The 18,518-nt window shown below is 54.1% G+C and overlaps 1 protein-coding gene across 4 annotated transcripts; it reads left to right on the forward strand.

Annotated features, from left to right (window-relative positions):
* Positions 1 to 894: 894 nt before the first annotated feature.
* On the forward strand, positions 895 to 14,053 carry LOC112617432 (protein GUCD1). 4 transcript variants are annotated; one of them, XM_025374200.1, is made up of 6 exons: positions 895 to 1,122; positions 6,111 to 6,195; positions 7,025 to 7,190; positions 8,419 to 8,510; positions 10,692 to 10,933; positions 11,678 to 14,053. In XM_025374200.1, exons 1-6 carry the CDS (start codon positions 1,080 to 1,082, stop codon positions 11,770 to 11,772), a joined length of 723 nt encoding a protein of 240 aa, XP_025229985.1. In that variant the 5' UTR covers positions 895 to 1,079; the 3' UTR covers positions 11,773 to 14,053. The 4 variants fall into 4 exon arrangements, with proteins under 4 accessions (XP_025229985.1, XP_025229986.1, XP_025229987.1 ...); XM_025374201.1 differs by having other exon boundaries at positions 10,821 to 10,933; positions 11,681 to 14,053; XM_025374202.1 differs by lacking the exon at positions 10,692 to 10,933.
* Positions 14,054 to 18,518: the final 4,465 nt, after the last annotated feature.

Consider the following 18,518-nt stretch of genomic DNA (forward strand, 5'->3'; position numbering starts at 1 on the left):
CTGGCCTACTTTTCCTTCTCTTCGGTGCACGGCGAAAGCCGCTACGGCGAGGGCGTGAATCAAGAGAATGGCGGCCCCAGCTCCCAGAATTCCACTCGTTCCCAAAATGCTGCGCGCAGGGCCCGCCTCCTTCCTTTCCCCAGTGGTGAGAGCGGTGTCGCCTCCGCTTCCTCCTCACCCCGCGTGCCGGCTGGGAAACTAAGGCACCAGTACGATAGTTCCGGCACCGGAAAAGAGGGCCGATGACTGGGCCCGGGGACCACCGCAAACAACGACCCTTGGGGCCGGCAAAGAGCCAGAGAGGGTGCTTGCACTTCCAAGCACCCCACACCAAGGACAGGCTGGACGGCAAGGCGGAGACTCGGGGCCTGGGCCCTCAGACCGGGGGCAGCAGGAGGTTGGGCCAAGGGCCAGGACTTCCCCTCACAATTTAATTTTTTGATCCCAGCACTGCCAGGTAAGGGGCGCCCTGAGTGAGGCTACGTATCTCGTACGGATAAAGTTAGGTATAGAGTAGAGAGGAGGCCAGCTCAGGGTCATCCCTAAAGGCAGTTTAAGGAGAGTTGTTTGGAGCCTCCGGAATACACTGGGCGGGACCAGGGTTTACAGCTAAGACTGGCAAAGGAGCGGGCCCCGGCAGAGGCGGGGCTCGCCGAAGGGAGGAGCCTCTGTTCACGAAATGCACGGGCTTTGGGGCGGGGCTCAAGGAAAGGGGCGGAGCTTCCGGGTCCGCGTCTTGGTGGGCTTCGCGGCTGCGCGAGGATTGGACGAGAGGGCTGGGCCACTCGACGCTGAGGCGGTGAATGGCCGGGGCAGATTTAAATCGGGAGGCTGGGGGCCTCTAGGATCAAAGTTTGGGGCGGGGCTTAGAGAAAGGGCGGGGCCTCCAGATTCGAGACCTGGAAGGGCTGGGGCGGGGCTTGGGGCGGCCCAGCCACCGCCTCCGGTTCTCCCCTCCGCAGCGGCGGCGGTGGCGGAGAAGGAACTCGACACGCACCGACCGCCCTACCGCCCCAGCCGAAGCGGAAGCTGTAGCCCGCTCTGGGCCGGGGCCATGGGCGCCCCGCGCCGCCCGGGTCATGAGGACGGAGGCGGAGGCAGCGGGGCCGCCGCTCGAGCCCGGTCAGTGCCTCTCTGTGGGCCCAGTCTTCACCCTAGGAACGAAGGGGACCCCGCCCTAGCGCGGGGCAGGGTCCAGCCGCGCGACCTTGGGCCGACTCCCGCCTCACCCCCACACCCGCCTCGCTCCAGTCAGTGGGGGTTTCCTGACACTGGCAGGATTGCGACCCTTGTCAGCATGGTGGGAGGGTCCGGGTAGAAGGGGCGCCACCTTCCCCAGAAGCGAAAAGTCCTACTGGAGCCGCCTTGGGAGCTCTCGTGCCTTGGGGAACCGTGGAGGACTGAGGCTGGGAAGGGCAGGAAACTGGCCGAGAGCACAGAGTAATGAAAGGGCCGGTGCTCTGGCCTCCCAGAGTCGGCGTTTTGTCTTGCTCCTGTTCTTCCCCCTCTGGTTCCCTCTGCCACGCGGTAGCCTGAGCCCCTTTGGGGCGGAGACTCGGACTGGTATTCAATGTCTTGGCAGTTAGTTTGCTTGCCCAAGAGGTAGGGGAGGGGGAAGACGTGATTCCTGTCCTGCTGAAGGCGCAGGGTTGGTGAGGGACGGAGTGCTAGCTAGTAAACTCTCAAGTGAAGTGCCAACTGTGGGAGAGGTCAACAACATGTGGGACCCTGACCTTCAGGTGTCACTCCCAGGGAGTGTTCTCTTTTGTGTTTGCTGTGTGCAGTGGGGGGGGATTTACATCCCTCCTCCTCCAGTTGTCTAGCCCTGTGATCTGAGACAAGATACTTGCCTTTCCTGAGCCTCAAAGGAGGAATGGCTTACATTCACAGGGAGCTTTCTATGAGGCAGGCAGGCGCTGTGCGCAGTTGTTTACATGCAGTGCCTCATTAATCCTCATAACGACCCAGTGAAGTAGGTGCCTACTGTGATTTGCACTTTTTCAGCTGACCAGACTGAGTCTGAGATGGGTTAAGTATTCAAGGCTAGCACACTGCCTGCCTTCCTTAGTGACAACCACTAACTGAGGTCAGACCAGGGCCTTCCAGGCAGCCCCTTGGCTCCAGGCAGCAACATCTGGCTGTGACTTTGTGTTCAGAAGGCTAAAGCTGTTATGGGGACAAATGCCAAGGCCTCGCCTAACATTATCTCCCCCAACATGAGCATCTCTAGGTCCCATCTGCCCTTGCCAAGACTGGAGATGGCCCTATGGGGCCTGCCAGGCCTCAGGATCAAGGAGTTCTCGATTGCAGGGCAAGAGGAGGAGGGGCAGCTGAGTCTCTGAGAGAGAGCTGCTGTCCTGTGCCACATTTTACAGCTGGACACGGAAAGGCATGGACAGAGTCACAGCCTGGCAGAAGATAGCTCAGCTAGTCAGTGTCACAGCCCAAGCCACAGAGTAAGGAGGGAACCTCACACAGAAGGCTGTAGTCTGGACGCCTGGGGGAAGAGGGGTGCAGAGCAGTGAAGTGACAAGTAGGCCTGGGCATCTCAAGGTATGAGGTTTTTTGGAAAATGCCTTCCATTCCCCAAGCATATCTAAGTGCCTGCTCTGGGCTGAGGGCTGGAAGGAGGCAAATGCAACCTCGTCTCCATCTGCCACTGAAGAATTCTCATTTTGTGCGATAGAGGAAAGCAGAGCTCTCCCACTGCTCAGCATTTTATGAGTCCCTAGGGGTTAGGGCTTAGGTGGGTTTTTAGTCACCTTTGTGTCCCCAGAGCCTAGCAAACAGTGAGTGCTTAGTAAGTTCATTTCTTCTGACCTGGCACAGTAGTAGCTCACTCCTGGAATCCCAGGACTTTGAGAGGCCAAGGCAGGAGGATTGCTTGAGCCCAGGAGTTTGAGACCAACCTGGGCAGCATAATGGGACCCCATCTCTAGAAAAAAAATTTAAAAATTATCTGGGTGTGGTAGTGTGTGCCCATAGTTCCAGCTACTCAGGTGGCTGAGGTCAGAGGATCCCTCGAGCCTGGGAGTTCAGGGCTGCAGTGAGCTCTGGTCACACCACTGCACTCCAGCCTGCGCGACAGAGTGAGACCCTGTTTCAAGTTCTTTTTTTTTTTTTTTTTTTTTTAATGAGATGGAGTCTCGCTGTTGCCCAGGCTGGAGTGCAGTGGCGTAATCTTGGCTCACTGCAACCTCCGCCTCCCGGGTTCAAGCACTTCTCCTGCCTCAGCCTCCCAAGTAGCTAGGATAACAGGCTCTGGCCATCACACCCGGCTAATGTTTGTATTTTTAGTAGAGACGGGGTTTCACCATGTTGGCCAGGCTGGTCTCAAACTTCTGACCTCAAGTGATCTGCCTGCCTTGGCCTCCCAACGTTCTGGGATTACAGGTGTGAGCCACCGTGCCTGGCCTAAAAAAGTTTATTTCTTCCAGCAAATATTTATTGAGTTACTACTAAATATCCAACACCAGTGACTGAGAATAACAGGGAACAAGATTGGCAGGTTTCCTGCTATCTCAGTTCATTTGTGCTTCTATAACAAAATAGTCAGGACTGGGTAATTTAGAAACGATAGAAATTTCTTTTTTTCTTTTTTGGAGATGGAGGTCTCACTATTTTGCTCAAACTGGTCTCAAACTCCTTGTCTCTTGTCTTGACCTCGTGAGTAGTTGGGATTACAGGTGTATGCCACTGTGCCCAGCTCTAGAAATTTAATTCTTCACGGTTCTGGAGACTCCGAGGTCCAATGAAGGTGCTGGCAGGTTCTGTGTCTGGTAAAGGCCTGTTCCTTGTAGATGGTGACACCTGCGTGTCCTCAGTGGTGGAAGGAACAGAAAGGGCGTAAACACTGTACCTTTACATGACAGAAGAACAGAAGGGCAAAAAAAAAAATGGCCCATGCTAGTTTCCTCCAGCCCTTTTATAGGCAGTAATTCACTGATGAGGGCAGAGCCTTTCTGACTTCCCAAAAGGCCACACTTACTTATGTATTTATTTATTTATTTATTTTTGGTTGTGGATATCTTCCACACCCATCTTTTCATACCACCACAATGGAGATTAAGTTTCAACATGAATTTTGGAGAGGATACCATAGCACCTGCCTTCAGGAAGCTTGCAGTCTAGAGACAGAGTGGCTTGATCTATTGCTACTTTTGCCAAGCACTGTGAAGGAAATGAACAGGATGCTGTGAAGGAGAGTCCCCTCGTTTCTCAAAGGCTTAGTTAGAAAAACCTCGAAGAAGAGATTTTGAGCTGGGACTTGAGTGACTAGAAGGGACACAACCTTGAGAAGAGCAGCCAGGAGAGAGTTTCAGACAGAGGGAGCCTCACATGCCAATGCGTTGGGGGTAGAATGAAGCCTTAATGAGTTCACAGGTTAACTAGACCACAGGTGAGGGCGGCCGGCCGAGATGAGGCTGGCGGGGCAGGTTAGGCAGGGCCCCACACACAGGGGAGTGAGGGGAACTGGGGCTGCCACAGCAGGAGGGCTCCTGGGGTGGCTCTGCACAGAGCTGGTCACGTGGTCCAGGAGAGACCTGCCAGATGGGGAAATAATGTGGGCTGGGTTTTCACGTGCTGAACGAGTGTCATGAGTGAGTAACAGCAGAGATAAGTCTCCTCCTCTTTAGACTCTGAACTTTGTCCAGGTTCATGAGGTGGCTACGGAGGAGGGTCCTGCATGCCACATACCCAGTTGTCCCACCTCAAGGCTTTAGCACATGCTGTTCCCCCATCCCCTCTAAGGCACACCCCTACCGTTTCCCCCAACCTAGGCCTCTATTTTGTTATGTTTGCTTGTTTTTGCTGTCCATCAGGATAGTTAACTTTGTGTCACTCAGTGCTGTATCTCCAGTACACACACCAGGCACTTACTAGGCTTTGGGGAAATATTTGTCGACTGAATGACTGAATCAGACCAAAGTCCCCCCTCCTCTGCCCCCTGCCCGTTTAGAGATGGCCAGACTCATTCCAGCAAGAGGAAGTCAGCTGCCCAGCCCACAGCCAGCCAGCAGCGGCACAGTTGGGTCTGGAATGCTAGGTCAGGCTCTTTCTGCTCCACCTCACAGCCTGGCAAAGACAGACCGAGAGGTTGCCCAGGGTTGGTGGGGGGTGGAGCTCACAAGGATATTCCATATGCTGCACAGCTTACCTGACAGTTCCCTTCTCCTGGCCATGGTCTCACACCCTGGCGGTCCTGGGGTCTTTGGAGTCAAGCAAACCTCCAGGGGCCTCGTGAACTCAGATATACGTATCTGCTGAGTCCCTCCCATGTGCCATTCCTGGAATGAAAGCAGGAAACAAAACAGCCCCTGTTGACCAGGTGGGGTGGCTCACACCTGTAATCCCAGCACTTTGGGAGGCTGAGGTGGATTATCTGAGGTCAGGAGTTCGAGACCAGCCATGGACAACATGGTGAAACCCCATCTCTACTAAATTATAATAATCAGCTGGGCATGGTGGCGCGCCTGTGGACTAAGGCTACTCTGAGGCAGGAGAATCACTTGCCACTTGGGAGGCAGAGGTTGCAGTGAGCCGAGATCATGCCATAGCACTCTAGCCTGGGCAACCGAGTGAGACCCCGTTGAAAAAAAACGACCCTGTCCCTCCTCCTCAGAGTTCCCACCAAAAGAAGGCCTCTGAGTAGGCATGGGGGCAGTGACTGCACATGTGGGTCACTGGGCCCAAGAGGGGCAACACTGGAGAAGTGACATCCAAGGGCAGGAGTTAGGCACCCAGGAAGCCAGGTATGTCCAGGCAGAGGGACCAGGTGTGCAAAGGCCCCTGGGGTGTGAGGGATTATGACAAGCAAAGGCAAGGGTGCAGAGGGTGCTAGGGCAGCAGCCATGGAGGTGTTGTCTTAAGAAATGTGGGACCCAGCTCACTGGAGGATTTTCAGTAGGGCTGACCTCTCTGGCCAGTGTTTTGGGGAGATCACTGCTACTGTAGGAGCCTGGATTTAAGGGGGTTGCTGAAGGATTGTGGGAAGGTCCCTGAGCAGCCCCTGCAGGGTCTAGGCAGGAGGCAGTGACACTGTCTCCCATGAGGGTGGCAGTGGTGGGCTCTGCGCTGAGGGTCTGTGACTTCCCTCTGTTTCTGCACAGGGGACTTTGTGCAGCTGCCTGTGCCAGTCATCCAGCAGCTCTACCACTGGGACTGTGGCCTGGCCTGCTCCAGGATGGTGCTGCGGTGAGTGGGGCCAGGGCTGGGGGCTCCCCATCTACATCTCCTGCTCTGGCTTGGGAGAGACCTGGGTGGGATCCATTGTCCCTGTAACTGTCTTTGGTTGGGGCTTGCAGGAGGCCAAGCTTCTACCTGGTCCTAGTCCCATCTGCAAAAGCGAGCAAGGGGTGGACCAGGCCTTCCAGGTCTCCATCATAGTAATGCCTGGGGGCTTGGGGTGGCCAGGAAGTCCCAGGTGTCCAGGCCTGTCCCACAAGGCCGCTCTGTGACTGGGACAGGAGGCCCTCCACCCCCGGCCTCTGGCTCCTGGGAGACTGGGGTGTTGGCTGTTAAGCGGAAGCTGTGTGAATATCCCAGAAATCTGGACAGTGAGAGCCAAGAGGGACTGTAGCCGTCACCTTGTACAAGAGTTTTTCATTTGGCTTCTTGGAACCCCAGGGCAGCTGTACCTTCATCTGTTTTACATCCTGGAAATCCCAGCCACGTTCAATAAAAGGGTTCTGTGCCTAAAACTTTGAAAACCACTGATGTGATCCAGGGACCTCATCTTAGAGATGAAGCTAAAGAGGCCAGAGAAGACATGACTTGCCCAAGGTCACAGCCCACAAGACACAAGAGATGTGAGAAGCAGAGTCCAGGCCTGCAACTCTGGAGCCAGGATGGTGCCCCAGGCAGCCTGGGCAGTGTGTGGGCAGGACCTAGGGGCTCATGATGAAGGAGGAAGACTTCTGGGGAATGGGACCTGTGACAGGGGCTCTTGGGCCAGCGGGTGGAGGGTGACCTGGTCCAGTTAACCCTCGAGAGCAAGCTGAGCTCCCCACGCATCTCCCTGCAGGTACCTGGGCCAGCTGGACGACAGTGAGTTTGAGAGAGCCCTACAGGAGTTGCAGCTGACCAGGAGCATCTGGACCATCGACCTGGCCTACCTGATGCACCACTTTGGTGTGAGGCACCGCTTCTGTACCCAGACCCTGGGCGTCGACAAGGGCTACAAGAACCAGGTGAGCGACCAGCCACTGGGCCTTCCCATGTGGGGACACACAGAGGTATAAGGCCACTTGGTTCCAGTAGTTGGAAGAGGGAGCAGTCAAGGGCTAGACACCCAGGTAGATACCGGGTGTGCAGAGACCAGGCAGCAGCAGCAGAGAGCCTATAGGCAGGATTTGGGGGCCAGTCAGAGCAGGTGCCTTTGCATTCTGGCCTGCCCAGAGGATCTGAGTACTAAGTCCTGGCTCCTGTCTGCCTGCCTTCTACAGCCCTCAGAATATGCAGAGGCCACTTCCTACGTTCTTTGCTAGTGTCCTCAGCACAAGGCAGGCCCAGGGCCTCTGAGAACATCACTGGCTTCATCCAGCCATCATATGCACATTTTTTTTTCTTTTCACCAGGAGAGCCAGCTTTTAAGCTGGGTAATTGGTAGTCTAGAAGAAAACCAAAATACCATCTTTTCTTTTTTTTTTTGCCTTTTGAAAAATAATGCCAACATAGCCATGCCAGCAAAGTGTGTTCCGTGGACCACACCTAGCTAAGCCAAGCTGTAGCTGAGCTGTCCCAGGTGGCTCAGCCTCATCCCCCTTGCTTATTCGCTATGGGCTCCTGCTCATGCCTGCTAGAGTGTACAAGCCCAAGGGTGATCGATCCTCCCCAGGGAGCTGACCTGAGCCCAGCTGCTCACCCCTCTCAAGCATTGTCCTCATGCCTCTGTGTGGTCCTGCATCCCTGCTCCTGCTTAGGACAGACAGCTTTCTGATCAGGCTTGCTGCATGTACCATCTGCCCTGGCAGGTGGGGCTCCTCTGCCCTCCTGTTGTCTCTGCCTCCGTAACATGCTCTTTTTTTTTTTTTTTTTTTTTTTTTTTTTGAGACGGAGTCTCGCTCTGTCACCCAGGCTGGAGTGCAGTGGCCGGATCTCAGCTCACTGCAAGCTCCGCCTCCCGGGTTCATGCCATTCTCCTGCCTCAGCCTCCCGAGTAGCTGGGACTACAGGCGCCTGCCACCTCGCCCGGCTAAGTTTTTTTTGTATTTTTTAGTAGAGACGGGGTTTCACTGTGTTAGCCAGGATGGTCTCGATCTCCTGACCTCGTGATCCGCCCGTCTCGGCCTCCCAAAGTGCTGGGATTACAGGCTTGAGCCACCGCGCCCGGCCTCAACATGCTCTTTAGTTCCTTCATCCAAATGGAGTGAAGGCAGCCTGGGTGGTGGCTGCTCCAGCTCCCTCTTCTCTGTTCAGTCTTTCTACAGGAAGCACTTTGACACAGAGGAAACCCGGGTGAATCAGCTGTTTGCACAAGCCAAGGCCTGCAAGGTGCTGGTGGAGAAATGGTGAGCCCCCCGACCTTCCTACCCGCCCTTCCTCTCACGCCTGCTTACCCACAGATCTGCAGTGGGGAGGCCTCGGGATAGTGTTCAGGAAAGGCTGGAACTCTGGAGCCAGGCAGAACTGGCTACCGGATGGCTGTGGGCACTGACTTGCCCCCTTGAGCCTTGGTTTATGGAGATCACTGGGGCTTCATGACCCAGGCTCTGACTGGGGATGGATCCTGAGCAGGTGCTGGAGGGACAGGTGAGCGAGAGAGATTGCATCCAGCCCTTGGGCTGCTTGCAGAAGGACAGCATGGGACACAACACAGGACCCCTAATGAAAGGGTGATGGCCTAAGAGGAATGTGCTGGTGCAGTGATTGACAAGGGACGGGGGGCAGGGAGGACCCAGTGTGTAGGGGCTGCTGTGACCTTACAAGGGCCTCCCCTTCTCATCTGTATGCATTGGGGCTGGATTCAGGAAGACCCCGGGTGCAGTTTGCCCCAGTGTGAGTGGCATTCTTCTCTGGACTATGTGAGAGTGGGACTCAGACCTGCTGCCTCTAGGTCCTGGACAGGCTTTTCTCAGATTTTCCCTTTCTTTGCAGATTTATATTTTCATTATTGACCTGCTATAATCACATGATAGGTGATTTAGAAAATGGGGGTGGGGTGGGATCTCCATTCATACTGTGACCACATGGGCACATGTTGGAAGGAAAGGCAGCAAATGTTTATTTAGCGGCTGTCAACAGGTGCCATCTCCTTGAGTGGAAAAGCTGTTGCTGTCTCCGTTTCTCGGGGGAGGAAACCGAGGATGAGAGAGACACCCAAGGTCACCCCCAGCATCTTGACCATGCCATGATCTGAACCCATGCTTGTTATTCCTTGAAGCCTGTAGCTTTTCCTTCCAGCCAGCCTCCTGCTTTTTCCCTATAGCTGAAATTCCACTCTTGTACACTGCCACTGGGAACTCAGCCAGCTATTTTGTTTCAAAGACCAAATGGAAAAATGGCACGTTTCCTTGGCCAAGGCAGCAATCCAAACTGCCACGTGACTCAGCTGTGGCTGAAGCTGGGCCAGGCCATGTGGTACTGATGCTGCCACTCCTAAGGAAGGCACCAAGTGGGTGAGCAGCCCCTCCAGCAAAGATGCAGGAGCCCCTGGCCTAGAGCTCCCCCTGCCCACAGCCCCATCTTCCCTCTGCCCCTCTGGGTGTTTTCTTTTGTCTTTTTTTAAGAGACATGGTCTTACTCTGTCATGCAGGCTGGAGTGCTGTGCTGCAATATTGCAATATAGCTCACGGCTACAGCCCAAGACTCAAGTGATCTTCTTGCCTCAGTCTCCCGAGTAGCTGGAACCACAATCTCATACCACCATGCCCCATGCCTGGTAAATTTTTTAATGTTTTTGCAGAGACAGGGTTATTGCTGTGTTGCCCAGGCTGGTCTCTAATTCCTGGGCTCAAGCGATTCTTCCACTTTGGCCTCCCAAAACACTGGGATTACAGGCGTGAGCCGCTGTGCCCAGCCCTGCTCTAGGTTTTCATGTGGATTTGCTGCCTAGTGGAAGGTACAGGATGGGGCAGCACCTTCTGTTAGTGAGGGAGGCTCCAGGCAGATGTCATTGCTAAATTGGAGCTCCCCTGGAAGTAATGTGGCCCAGCCCTTCCTGGGCAGCCCCTTCTGCCACAAGGAGCCTTAGGAAAAAAGTAAAATAACTCTTTCAAAACCAAATAATAATTTGGTTTTGAAAGTGTCTGAGCCATGCGTGGCTTAGATTTAAGGGATTAGATTGGGCAGGCAGTTTTCAACGTAAACTACATATGATTTAGGGTAGAGGAGAGACAAAGCTGGGCAAAAAGAATTCACTAACCAGGCTGGGGCACAGGAGGACGATGGTTTCTGTGTGCTGCTCTAGTGGCCCTTGACTGGACCCACCTGGAGCTGAACTGCCCTCCCCGTGAAGGGCCTGACAGGGCCAGCTCATCTTTGTGCACACTCAGACACGCACACCATACCAGTCTCCTGCTTGGCTCTAGGCTGAGCCTGGGCCACAAGTGACAGAGCAGGGAGTTCAGGGCAAAGGGAAGAGGAGCCGATCCCCAAGCTTTGTAACAGAGAAACAGGAACAAGCAGGGATCCAGTTGAGGGATGGGGAATGGGGGCCCAGCAGCACCAGCTGACCCCTCTCCTGCCCACAGCACAGTGAGTGTGCAGGACATCCAGGCGCACCTGGCTCAGGGCCATGTGGCCATCGTGCTGGTGAACTCTGGGGTGCTGCACTGTGACCTGTGTTCCAGCCCTGTCAAGTACTGCTGCTTCGCCCCCAGTGGCCACCGCTGCTTCTGCCGCACTCCTGACTACCAGGGCCACTTCATCGTCCTGCGCGGCTACAACCGGGCCACTGGCTGCATCTTTTACAACAACCCAGCCTATGCTGACCGTGAGTGCTGGGTGGGGCGGGTGAGGCAGAGTGGGCCACATTCACTGTTCTGTATGCCCAGTGCCCACGATTCCCACCCATGCAATCTAGTGTGGCCAGGTCCTCCCTTACCACCTTTTCCCCAAAGCCCCTGCTCCTCCTTTACTCTTGTCACTGGAGCCACCCCTCAGGCCATGCAGGCAAACCTGCAGCAAACTATGCCAGCCTTCTCTACAACCTGGCCACCTCTCCCTCCCACACCACAGGCCCCACGCCACTGCCCAGGTCCCTGCCTCACCCTTTCATGCTGCACAGGCTGCACCCCTCCCCCAGCCCCCAGGATGGCCAGCACATTCCTCAGAAAGAAAAGCCGGCCAGAGCCAGCCCCTGCTGTAGACCCATCCTGGCCTGCCTACTGCCCTCCAGGCACAGGGAAGGGCCGCCCTGACTCTCATAGACTGGATTCACAGAGACAGCCCCTAGATGCCCTGATCACATAAACTTACCCCATCTATGTGGCCTGGAGCATGTTTCTTCCCCTCTCTGGGCCTCACTTTCTCTAACTGCTCAACTGGGGAGGAGTCAGAGAAAGCTCATGAAGACCAGGATGGGCAAGGAGGGCTTCCTGGGGGTGGAGGAGTTGAGCTGAGAGGAGTGGCCATGCGGGTGGAACACAGACCTCACCCAGCTCCCCTGGGCACTGTGTCGGTAGGGTAGGTGCTTTCTCACAACCCACTGACCCCGTTCTGCCCTCTCCACCCCCAGCAGGAATGTGCAGCACCAGCATCAGTAACTTTGAGGAGGCCAGAACCAGCTATGGCACAGATGAGGACATCCTCTTTGTCTACTTGGACAGCTGACAGCAGGAGCCTGGTGTGCCCAGGCCCTTGGACCCCATCCCCACCCCAGCTGGGCCCACTCAGGATGCCCTGGCCCAGGCCTGGGGCTGCTGGGGCTGGAATGTGGAACTGCAGCCTCAGCCCATCTGGCAGAGCCCCAGAAACTCTGGGATACTGTGGCACAGCTGCTTTGTCTGCCAGTGCCGTGTGTTGTCATGTCGCTCACGCCAAGCACCTGCTGGCTGCTGGAAGCATACCCCAAGACCCCAAGCCTGACTCCAGCTGTGCCCACAGGAAGTCCAGTCCCAACAGTGCCCTTGTTGCCTTTGAGCCAGACCCAAGGCAAGGGTCTCCACACAGACCGCAGGGCTGAGTCTGGAGAGAGAAGTCCCTTGACTAATGCCACTTGTCAGGACAGTATGTGAGTGTCTGGAGACAGCATAGTTGACCCCAATCGCCCAGAACTGAGGACCCCTCCAGGCCCCTCTCTTCTGGAAGTGCTGCATATGCCCCCATGCCCCGTGGTTGACGACACCACCGTCTCCTGCCTACCCATGGGCCCAAGTTTCTGTGGCTCGTTACAGGGTGTCTGGCCCCTGCCACCCAGCATAGACACACCTCACAGCTGCCCTGCCGTGCAGAGCCCTGGCCCCTGGAGACTCTTAAGCCACCCACAGCCCTCCAGGTCCTCCAGCTCAGATGGAGGGCTCTCGGGGGTGTGGCCTGGGCCTAAATCCCACTGGTAGGCCTGATGGCTGGCGGCACAGTGCGTGCTCTGGGAATAAACAGCTGCCCTAGACCCAGAGGGATCTCCACACCCAGGAAGCCTCCTGACACCAGCCTAAATCCTGACAGCAGGGTCTGCCCTCTGAGTGTGGGGAGCCCCTAGTCCTTTAAGGTTGGCTGCTAGGGCCTGTGCTCCAAAGCAATGGGCAGGGGCAGCCTGCAGCTACCCACCCAGCCTGGTCTTCACACGAGGTTGCACATGATACTGGGCCTCTTTTATCTTGACGGAAAAGAGGGGTTCCTGCCTAGGATCTTACAACACAGCAAGTAGCATAGAGCTCTTCCTCTTTTTTTCTTCTTTGGTTGGGGTCAGGGGTTGTTTGAGATTTAAGTTTTCATTTTTGAGGGGTAATCACCTTCAAGTATAACAGTAATCGTAAGAGTGAAGGTACTTTGGAACCACTAACACCTCTGCACAGGGCAGTTAGCCAGCTCAAGTTCTTTTTCAGAGAAAGGGACTTGGCCAGCGGTTTAAGTATCTGCCCCTTCACCTCACAGATGAGGCAGCTGGCCCAGTCTGGGGAGGCTGCCCAGGACAATGGTGGAGCTGGGTCTTGAACCCCAGTCTGTACCGAAAAAACTAAGGGAAATTGATCATTTTCAAAGGGGCAACAGTGATACCATCCCTGCACTCCTGGGTCCTGCTCTTACAGTGCCCAAGGCAGGGCATGGGGGCAGCTGGCCCCTCCCCCACCAGGTGACTCTGGGGGCAGAGGTGGGCTCTGTTTAGGAGGGCGGTCAGACCACCTAGCCAAATTGCTCCTCAACCCTAGACAAAGCCTTTGGCCAAGAGGGAGGTGCTGTTAGCTGGGCAGCCCCTTCTGGGTTTCAGAGACCGGTGTTGGCTCCAGACTGGTCTCATCTCCATTGCCTTAATGCCAGGTGGCCCAGGAGTACCCATGCACAGCAGCTGTAGGGTGTGGGCATCTTCAGGAGGTGTTCTGGTAAAATTGTGAGGATAGCTGTGCGAAGGAAACCGGTGGAAGGAAATGAAGTTTTCAGGATGGTGGGATGTGATTCAGACACAGTGCACATGCTGTTAGGGCTGTCACTAGGGAGTGGCCTTCATGGAGGGTGGTAACAGCACCTCAGTCCATCCAAGATGTTTAGAAACAGTCTCTGGTCCCAGAGGACGGCTTCTCAGGGCACGCCACAAGTTAAAGGTCACCTGCCTGGAAGATGAATGAGAAAGCTGCCCGTTCTGAAGACCCACCTGCCTAGGGAGGGTCACAGAGGCAGGATGTAAGCCACACTGTGTTGCATTCTTGCACAAGTCATGAAAATGGGGCCAGAGAGAGAGCCTGGACATCGGGGACTTCTGCCCACAGCACATGACACCCACAGCTGCCCAGCCTGTCCACGTGCTGGGGACCAGCACAGCACCTGAAGCCATGTGTGACAGTGAGCTTTGTTCATTCTAGCCACAGGGGGATGAAAGGGATCTTTTGCATCGCAGAGATTTTATATATATTTTGTTTGTAATGAGCCATTCTCAATAAACATTCTCACTGCAAAATGGTGGTAGCCCCTGGCTGGCCTTTGTGAAGCTGTGTTGATCTGCAGAATTCCTGTCCCTAAGTTCTCAGCATGAGCACATGGGAACCCAGGTCCTTGTCTTGCCATACCCAGTTTAGCTGGGACTGGAATCCTGTTTTCTGTTTTCTAGGGCCATATCCATCCTATTCAGGCCTGGATGCTTGTGGCCGTCCTGGACAGGCAGTACTAGGGGTAGAAGGGCCTCGGGGCTCAGCTCAAGTGAACTGCAACAAATGCAACTACAGGAGACACCTCAGAATGAGGGGGATGTTGAGGAGGGGAGACAAAAGTGGGTGGGATGGCCGGGCACGGTGGTTCACACCTGTAATGCCAGCACTTTGGGAGGTGGAGGTGGGTGGATCACGAGGTCAGGAGATCAAGACCATCGTGGCTAACACGGTGAAACCCCGTCTCTACTAAAAATACAAAAAAAAAAAAAAAAAAAAAAAAAAATTAGCCGGGCGGGGTGGCAGGGGCCTGTAGTCCCAGATACCCAGGAGGTTAAGGCGGGAGAATGGCATGAACCCAGGAGGCGGTGCTTGCAAGGCGACCAGATAGCACCCCCGCCCTCCAGCCTGGGCGGCAGAGGAAGACTGTCTCAAAAAAAAAAAAAAAAGAAAGTGGGTGGGATGGTGAGTGCTGGGTGGAGCTGGCTGCTCAGAGCATGCAGAGTTGGGGTTGAGTTCTCAGACCAAGAGTGCAGTAGCGCTATCTCGGTTCACTCCAACCTCCACCTCCTGGGTTGAAGCAATTCTCCTGCCTCAGTCTCCTGAGTAGCTGGGATTCCAGGCACACACCACCACGCCTGGCTAATTTTTGTATTCTTAGTAGACATGGGTTTTACCATCATGTTGGCCAGGCTGCTCTCGAACTCCCGGCCTCAAGTGATTTGCCTGCCTCAGCCTCCCAAAGTGCTGGGATTACAGGCGTGAGACACGTGCCTCGCCAATGTCATCACTTTTAAAGGAGCACTTCTATTCCTTCCCATCCTCCCTCAAACACATCATCTTGTCTGTCTCCACTGCTGTAGCCCCAGTATCTGACACCTAGTAGATGTTCAATAAATGTGAGTAAATGGATAGTAGGCTGAAATGATACCTGTTTCAGCAGCTTTCCTGTACTTTTCAGAACTAAAGGTGATCATTAAGGGGGAGGCAGAAGGCCAGGCGCGGTGCCTCATGCCTGTAATCCCAGCACTTTGGGAGGCCAAGGCGGGCGTATCACCTGAGGTTGGGAGTTCGCGACCAGCCTGACCAACATGGAGAAACCCCATCTCTACTAAAAATACAAAATTAACCGGGCGTGGTGGCGCATGCCTGTAATCCCAGCTACTCAGGCGGCTGAGGCAGGAGAATTGCTTGAACCTGGGAGGTGGAGGTTGTGGTGAGCCGAGATTGCACCATTGCACTCCAGCCTGGGTAACAACAGTGAAACTCTCTCAAAAAAATGATAATAATAAAGGGGAGGCAGAATTTGAATCCTTTGATGTCACCCAGGATCCAGGAGACATTCTCTCCTACAAAGAATGGTGGAAGGAGCAAGATGTACTGCCCATTAGTACATCTGGGTCACTTCAGGTGACCCAGGCATGGTGGTTCATGCCTGTAATCCCAGCACTTTGGGAGGCAAAGGCTGGAGGATCACTTGAGACTAGAAGTTCAAGACTTGTGTGGGGCCGGGCACAGTGGCTCATGCCTGTAACCCTAGCACTTTGAGAGGCTGAGGTAGGTGGATCACTTGAGCCCACGAGTTTGAGACTAGCCTGGGCAGCAAGGCAAAACTGTCGCTATAAAAAATACAAAAAATTAGCCGGGCATGGTGGATGTGCCTGTGGTCCCAGCTCTTCAGGAAGCTGAGGTGACAGGACCTCCTGAGCCCAGGAGGTCGAGGCTGCAGTGAGCTGTGATCATGCCACTGTACTCCAGCCTGGGCAACAGGGCAAGACCGTGTCTCAAACAAAAAGTGGCCAGGCACAGTGACTCACACCTGTAATCCCAATACCTTGGAAGGCCAAGGCAGGCAGATCACTTGAGCTCAGGAGTTTGAGACTAGTCTGGGCAACATGATGAAAGCCCATCTCCACCAAAAATACAAAAAATTACCCAGGCATGGTAGTGCACACCTGTGGTCCCAGCTACTCGGGAAGCTGAGGTGTGAAGATGCTTGAGCCAAAAGGTGGAGGCTGCAGTGAGCCATGATTGCACCACTGCACTCCAGCCTAGGTGACAGAGTGAGACCTTCTCACTAAAAAAAAAAAAAAAGAAAAAAACTTTTAAAAAAGGCCTCATGTTATTCAAACTTAGGATTCCCCTCTTATTACAGCTTTCTGCAAGTGCAGGTGTCTCCTGGCCTCCAACCCCCCTGGTTGGAGAATCAGTGCAAGAAAATGCTGGCACTCTGGCTTACATCTAGTCTGAGTCAGCAGAACAAAAATCAGAAGAACAAAATCCCTGGGGCCTCAACCAGAAAGCAATATGGCTGTGGAGTCAAGGGATCCCCAAAGCTGAAATAAATAGAGTCAGTAATGATGGCCTTGCCACCTGATACAGGGCTGTGGATGGGTTGAAAATACTGGAAACTCATTTGAGTCACAAATTGCTGCCACACTCTTTGAACCCAGAAGTAAGTGTGCCCTTATTTAATGGCACAGAACCAGTCTCTTGCCCACAAGAGTCTCTTGTCCACAATCCCTAGTCCCTCACTCCCTCTCTAACTCAACCTCAGCTGCTCTAAGGAGAAATGATGAGGGCAGGGATGAGGTCCCCCTGTCTTCAAGGGTGACCAAAGGCCATGAGCACCTGAGTATGCTAAGGAACACTGGGGACAAAAGTGCCTCAAAACGTTTATGTCTCTTGGATATGGGTGCATAAGCCACCGTCCTACCTGGCCTCATGGGGGAAGGGGAGTTTCCAAATTCAACTGACAGGGTTTGGGCAAGTTTCACAGTGCAGAGAGAAAAAGCCAAGTGCTGTGGGGCCCTTTGGGACAATTCAATGTCTTGTTTTGTTGCATCTATACCTGAATTTGTGGTAGGAACTGGTGCTTCTCCTTCCAGCCCTGAAGTGCCAAAGGGGGTTCTCTCAGTCAATGCTAGTGGGATAAACTCCCCTGCCATTTAACCCCCATGGATGAGTCAGGTTTTAACTCAGTTTCTCTGCCCTCTGATGTCCAAAACTTTCACCATACAGATGATGTCCTCTTGGATGGCAAGTCAAAAGTCCCAGTCCTGGAGATCCTGATCATAGGTTACCACATCTCCACCAGCAGTAGGGACTGACAATCCCTGACAAAATTCCATTTCTTGGAATACAACTGCTGATTCACAAGGTTTTGTTTGTTTTTTTGTTTGTTTGTTTTGTTTTTTGTTTTTTGAGATGGAGTCTTGCTGTCACCTGGGCTGGAGAGTAGTGGTGCGATCTCGGCTCACTGCAACCTCCACCTCCCAGGTTCAAGTGATTCTTCTGCATCAGCCTCCTGAGTAGTTGGGATTACAGGCACATGCCACCACACCCAGCTAATTTTTGTATTTTGAATAGAGACGGAGTTTCACCACGTTGGCCAGGCTGGTCTCGAACTCCCGGCCTCAAGTGATCCGCCAGCCTTGGCCTCCCAAAGTGCTGGGATTATATGCGTGAGCCACTGCACTTGGCCAATTCACGATGTTTAGTCCTTCCAGGAGTCAAGGAAAAGCTGCTGGTGGTCCTTCCACCACCACCAAAAAAGAAGGCTCTGCACCTTCTCAGACTCCTTGGGTAATGGAGACAGCATGTGCCTCACTTGGGCATCCTACTTGGTCCTTTACATCTGCTAACTTGCCAACCAGCACCCTTTAGAGCAGGGCCCAGGCCGCAAGGCTGTATTGGAAGCTGTGTAGCAAGCCCACTCTCTACCTGTGGGTCCTCAAAACCCTAATGATCCCTTTAAGCTATATAAGGGCTCTGTGACTAATTTTGCTAATTGGAACCTTTGGCAAAGGGAAGAAGACTGCACCCAGAGGTGCCCCTGTTTTGGACTTACTGCCTGTCTCCCTGACACAGTGGCCAGGTACACCTCTTTTGAAAAGCTTACTATCTGGGGTCTTCTTACAACAGAATACCTGACCCACAAAAGGCTGGCTTTTATGGAATGGTGTACTTAAGATGGAAACAGTGTATTTAAGAACACAGCTAGTCTAGCCCTGCTGACATCTCAGTTTTACATGAAAAAACTGGCAGCTAACCCTTTGGGGGACACTAATATCGCCCACTCCACCAAAGCAAAGTCACTGGCTCAACAACAGGAACCTCAATTCACAGAGGTTCTCCTAAATGCCAGGGCCTGGTTCACTGATGGGCTGATGAAGTGGAAGCCTCATGGTGTCCACAGGGCTGCTGTGGCTGTTCACCCTCAGAAGCAGCTGTGCAGAATGGAAAATGGATGAGTAACTCTGCTCAGTAGGCCCTGAG

The sequence above is a fragment of the Theropithecus gelada genome, unplaced genomic scaffold (genome assembly GCF_003255815.1).
Source record: "Theropithecus gelada isolate Dixy unplaced genomic scaffold, Tgel_1.0 HiC_scaffold_163, whole genome shotgun sequence".
In the NCBI taxonomy this organism is placed as follows: domain Eukaryota; kingdom Metazoa; phylum Chordata; class Mammalia; order Primates; family Cercopithecidae; genus Theropithecus; species Theropithecus gelada.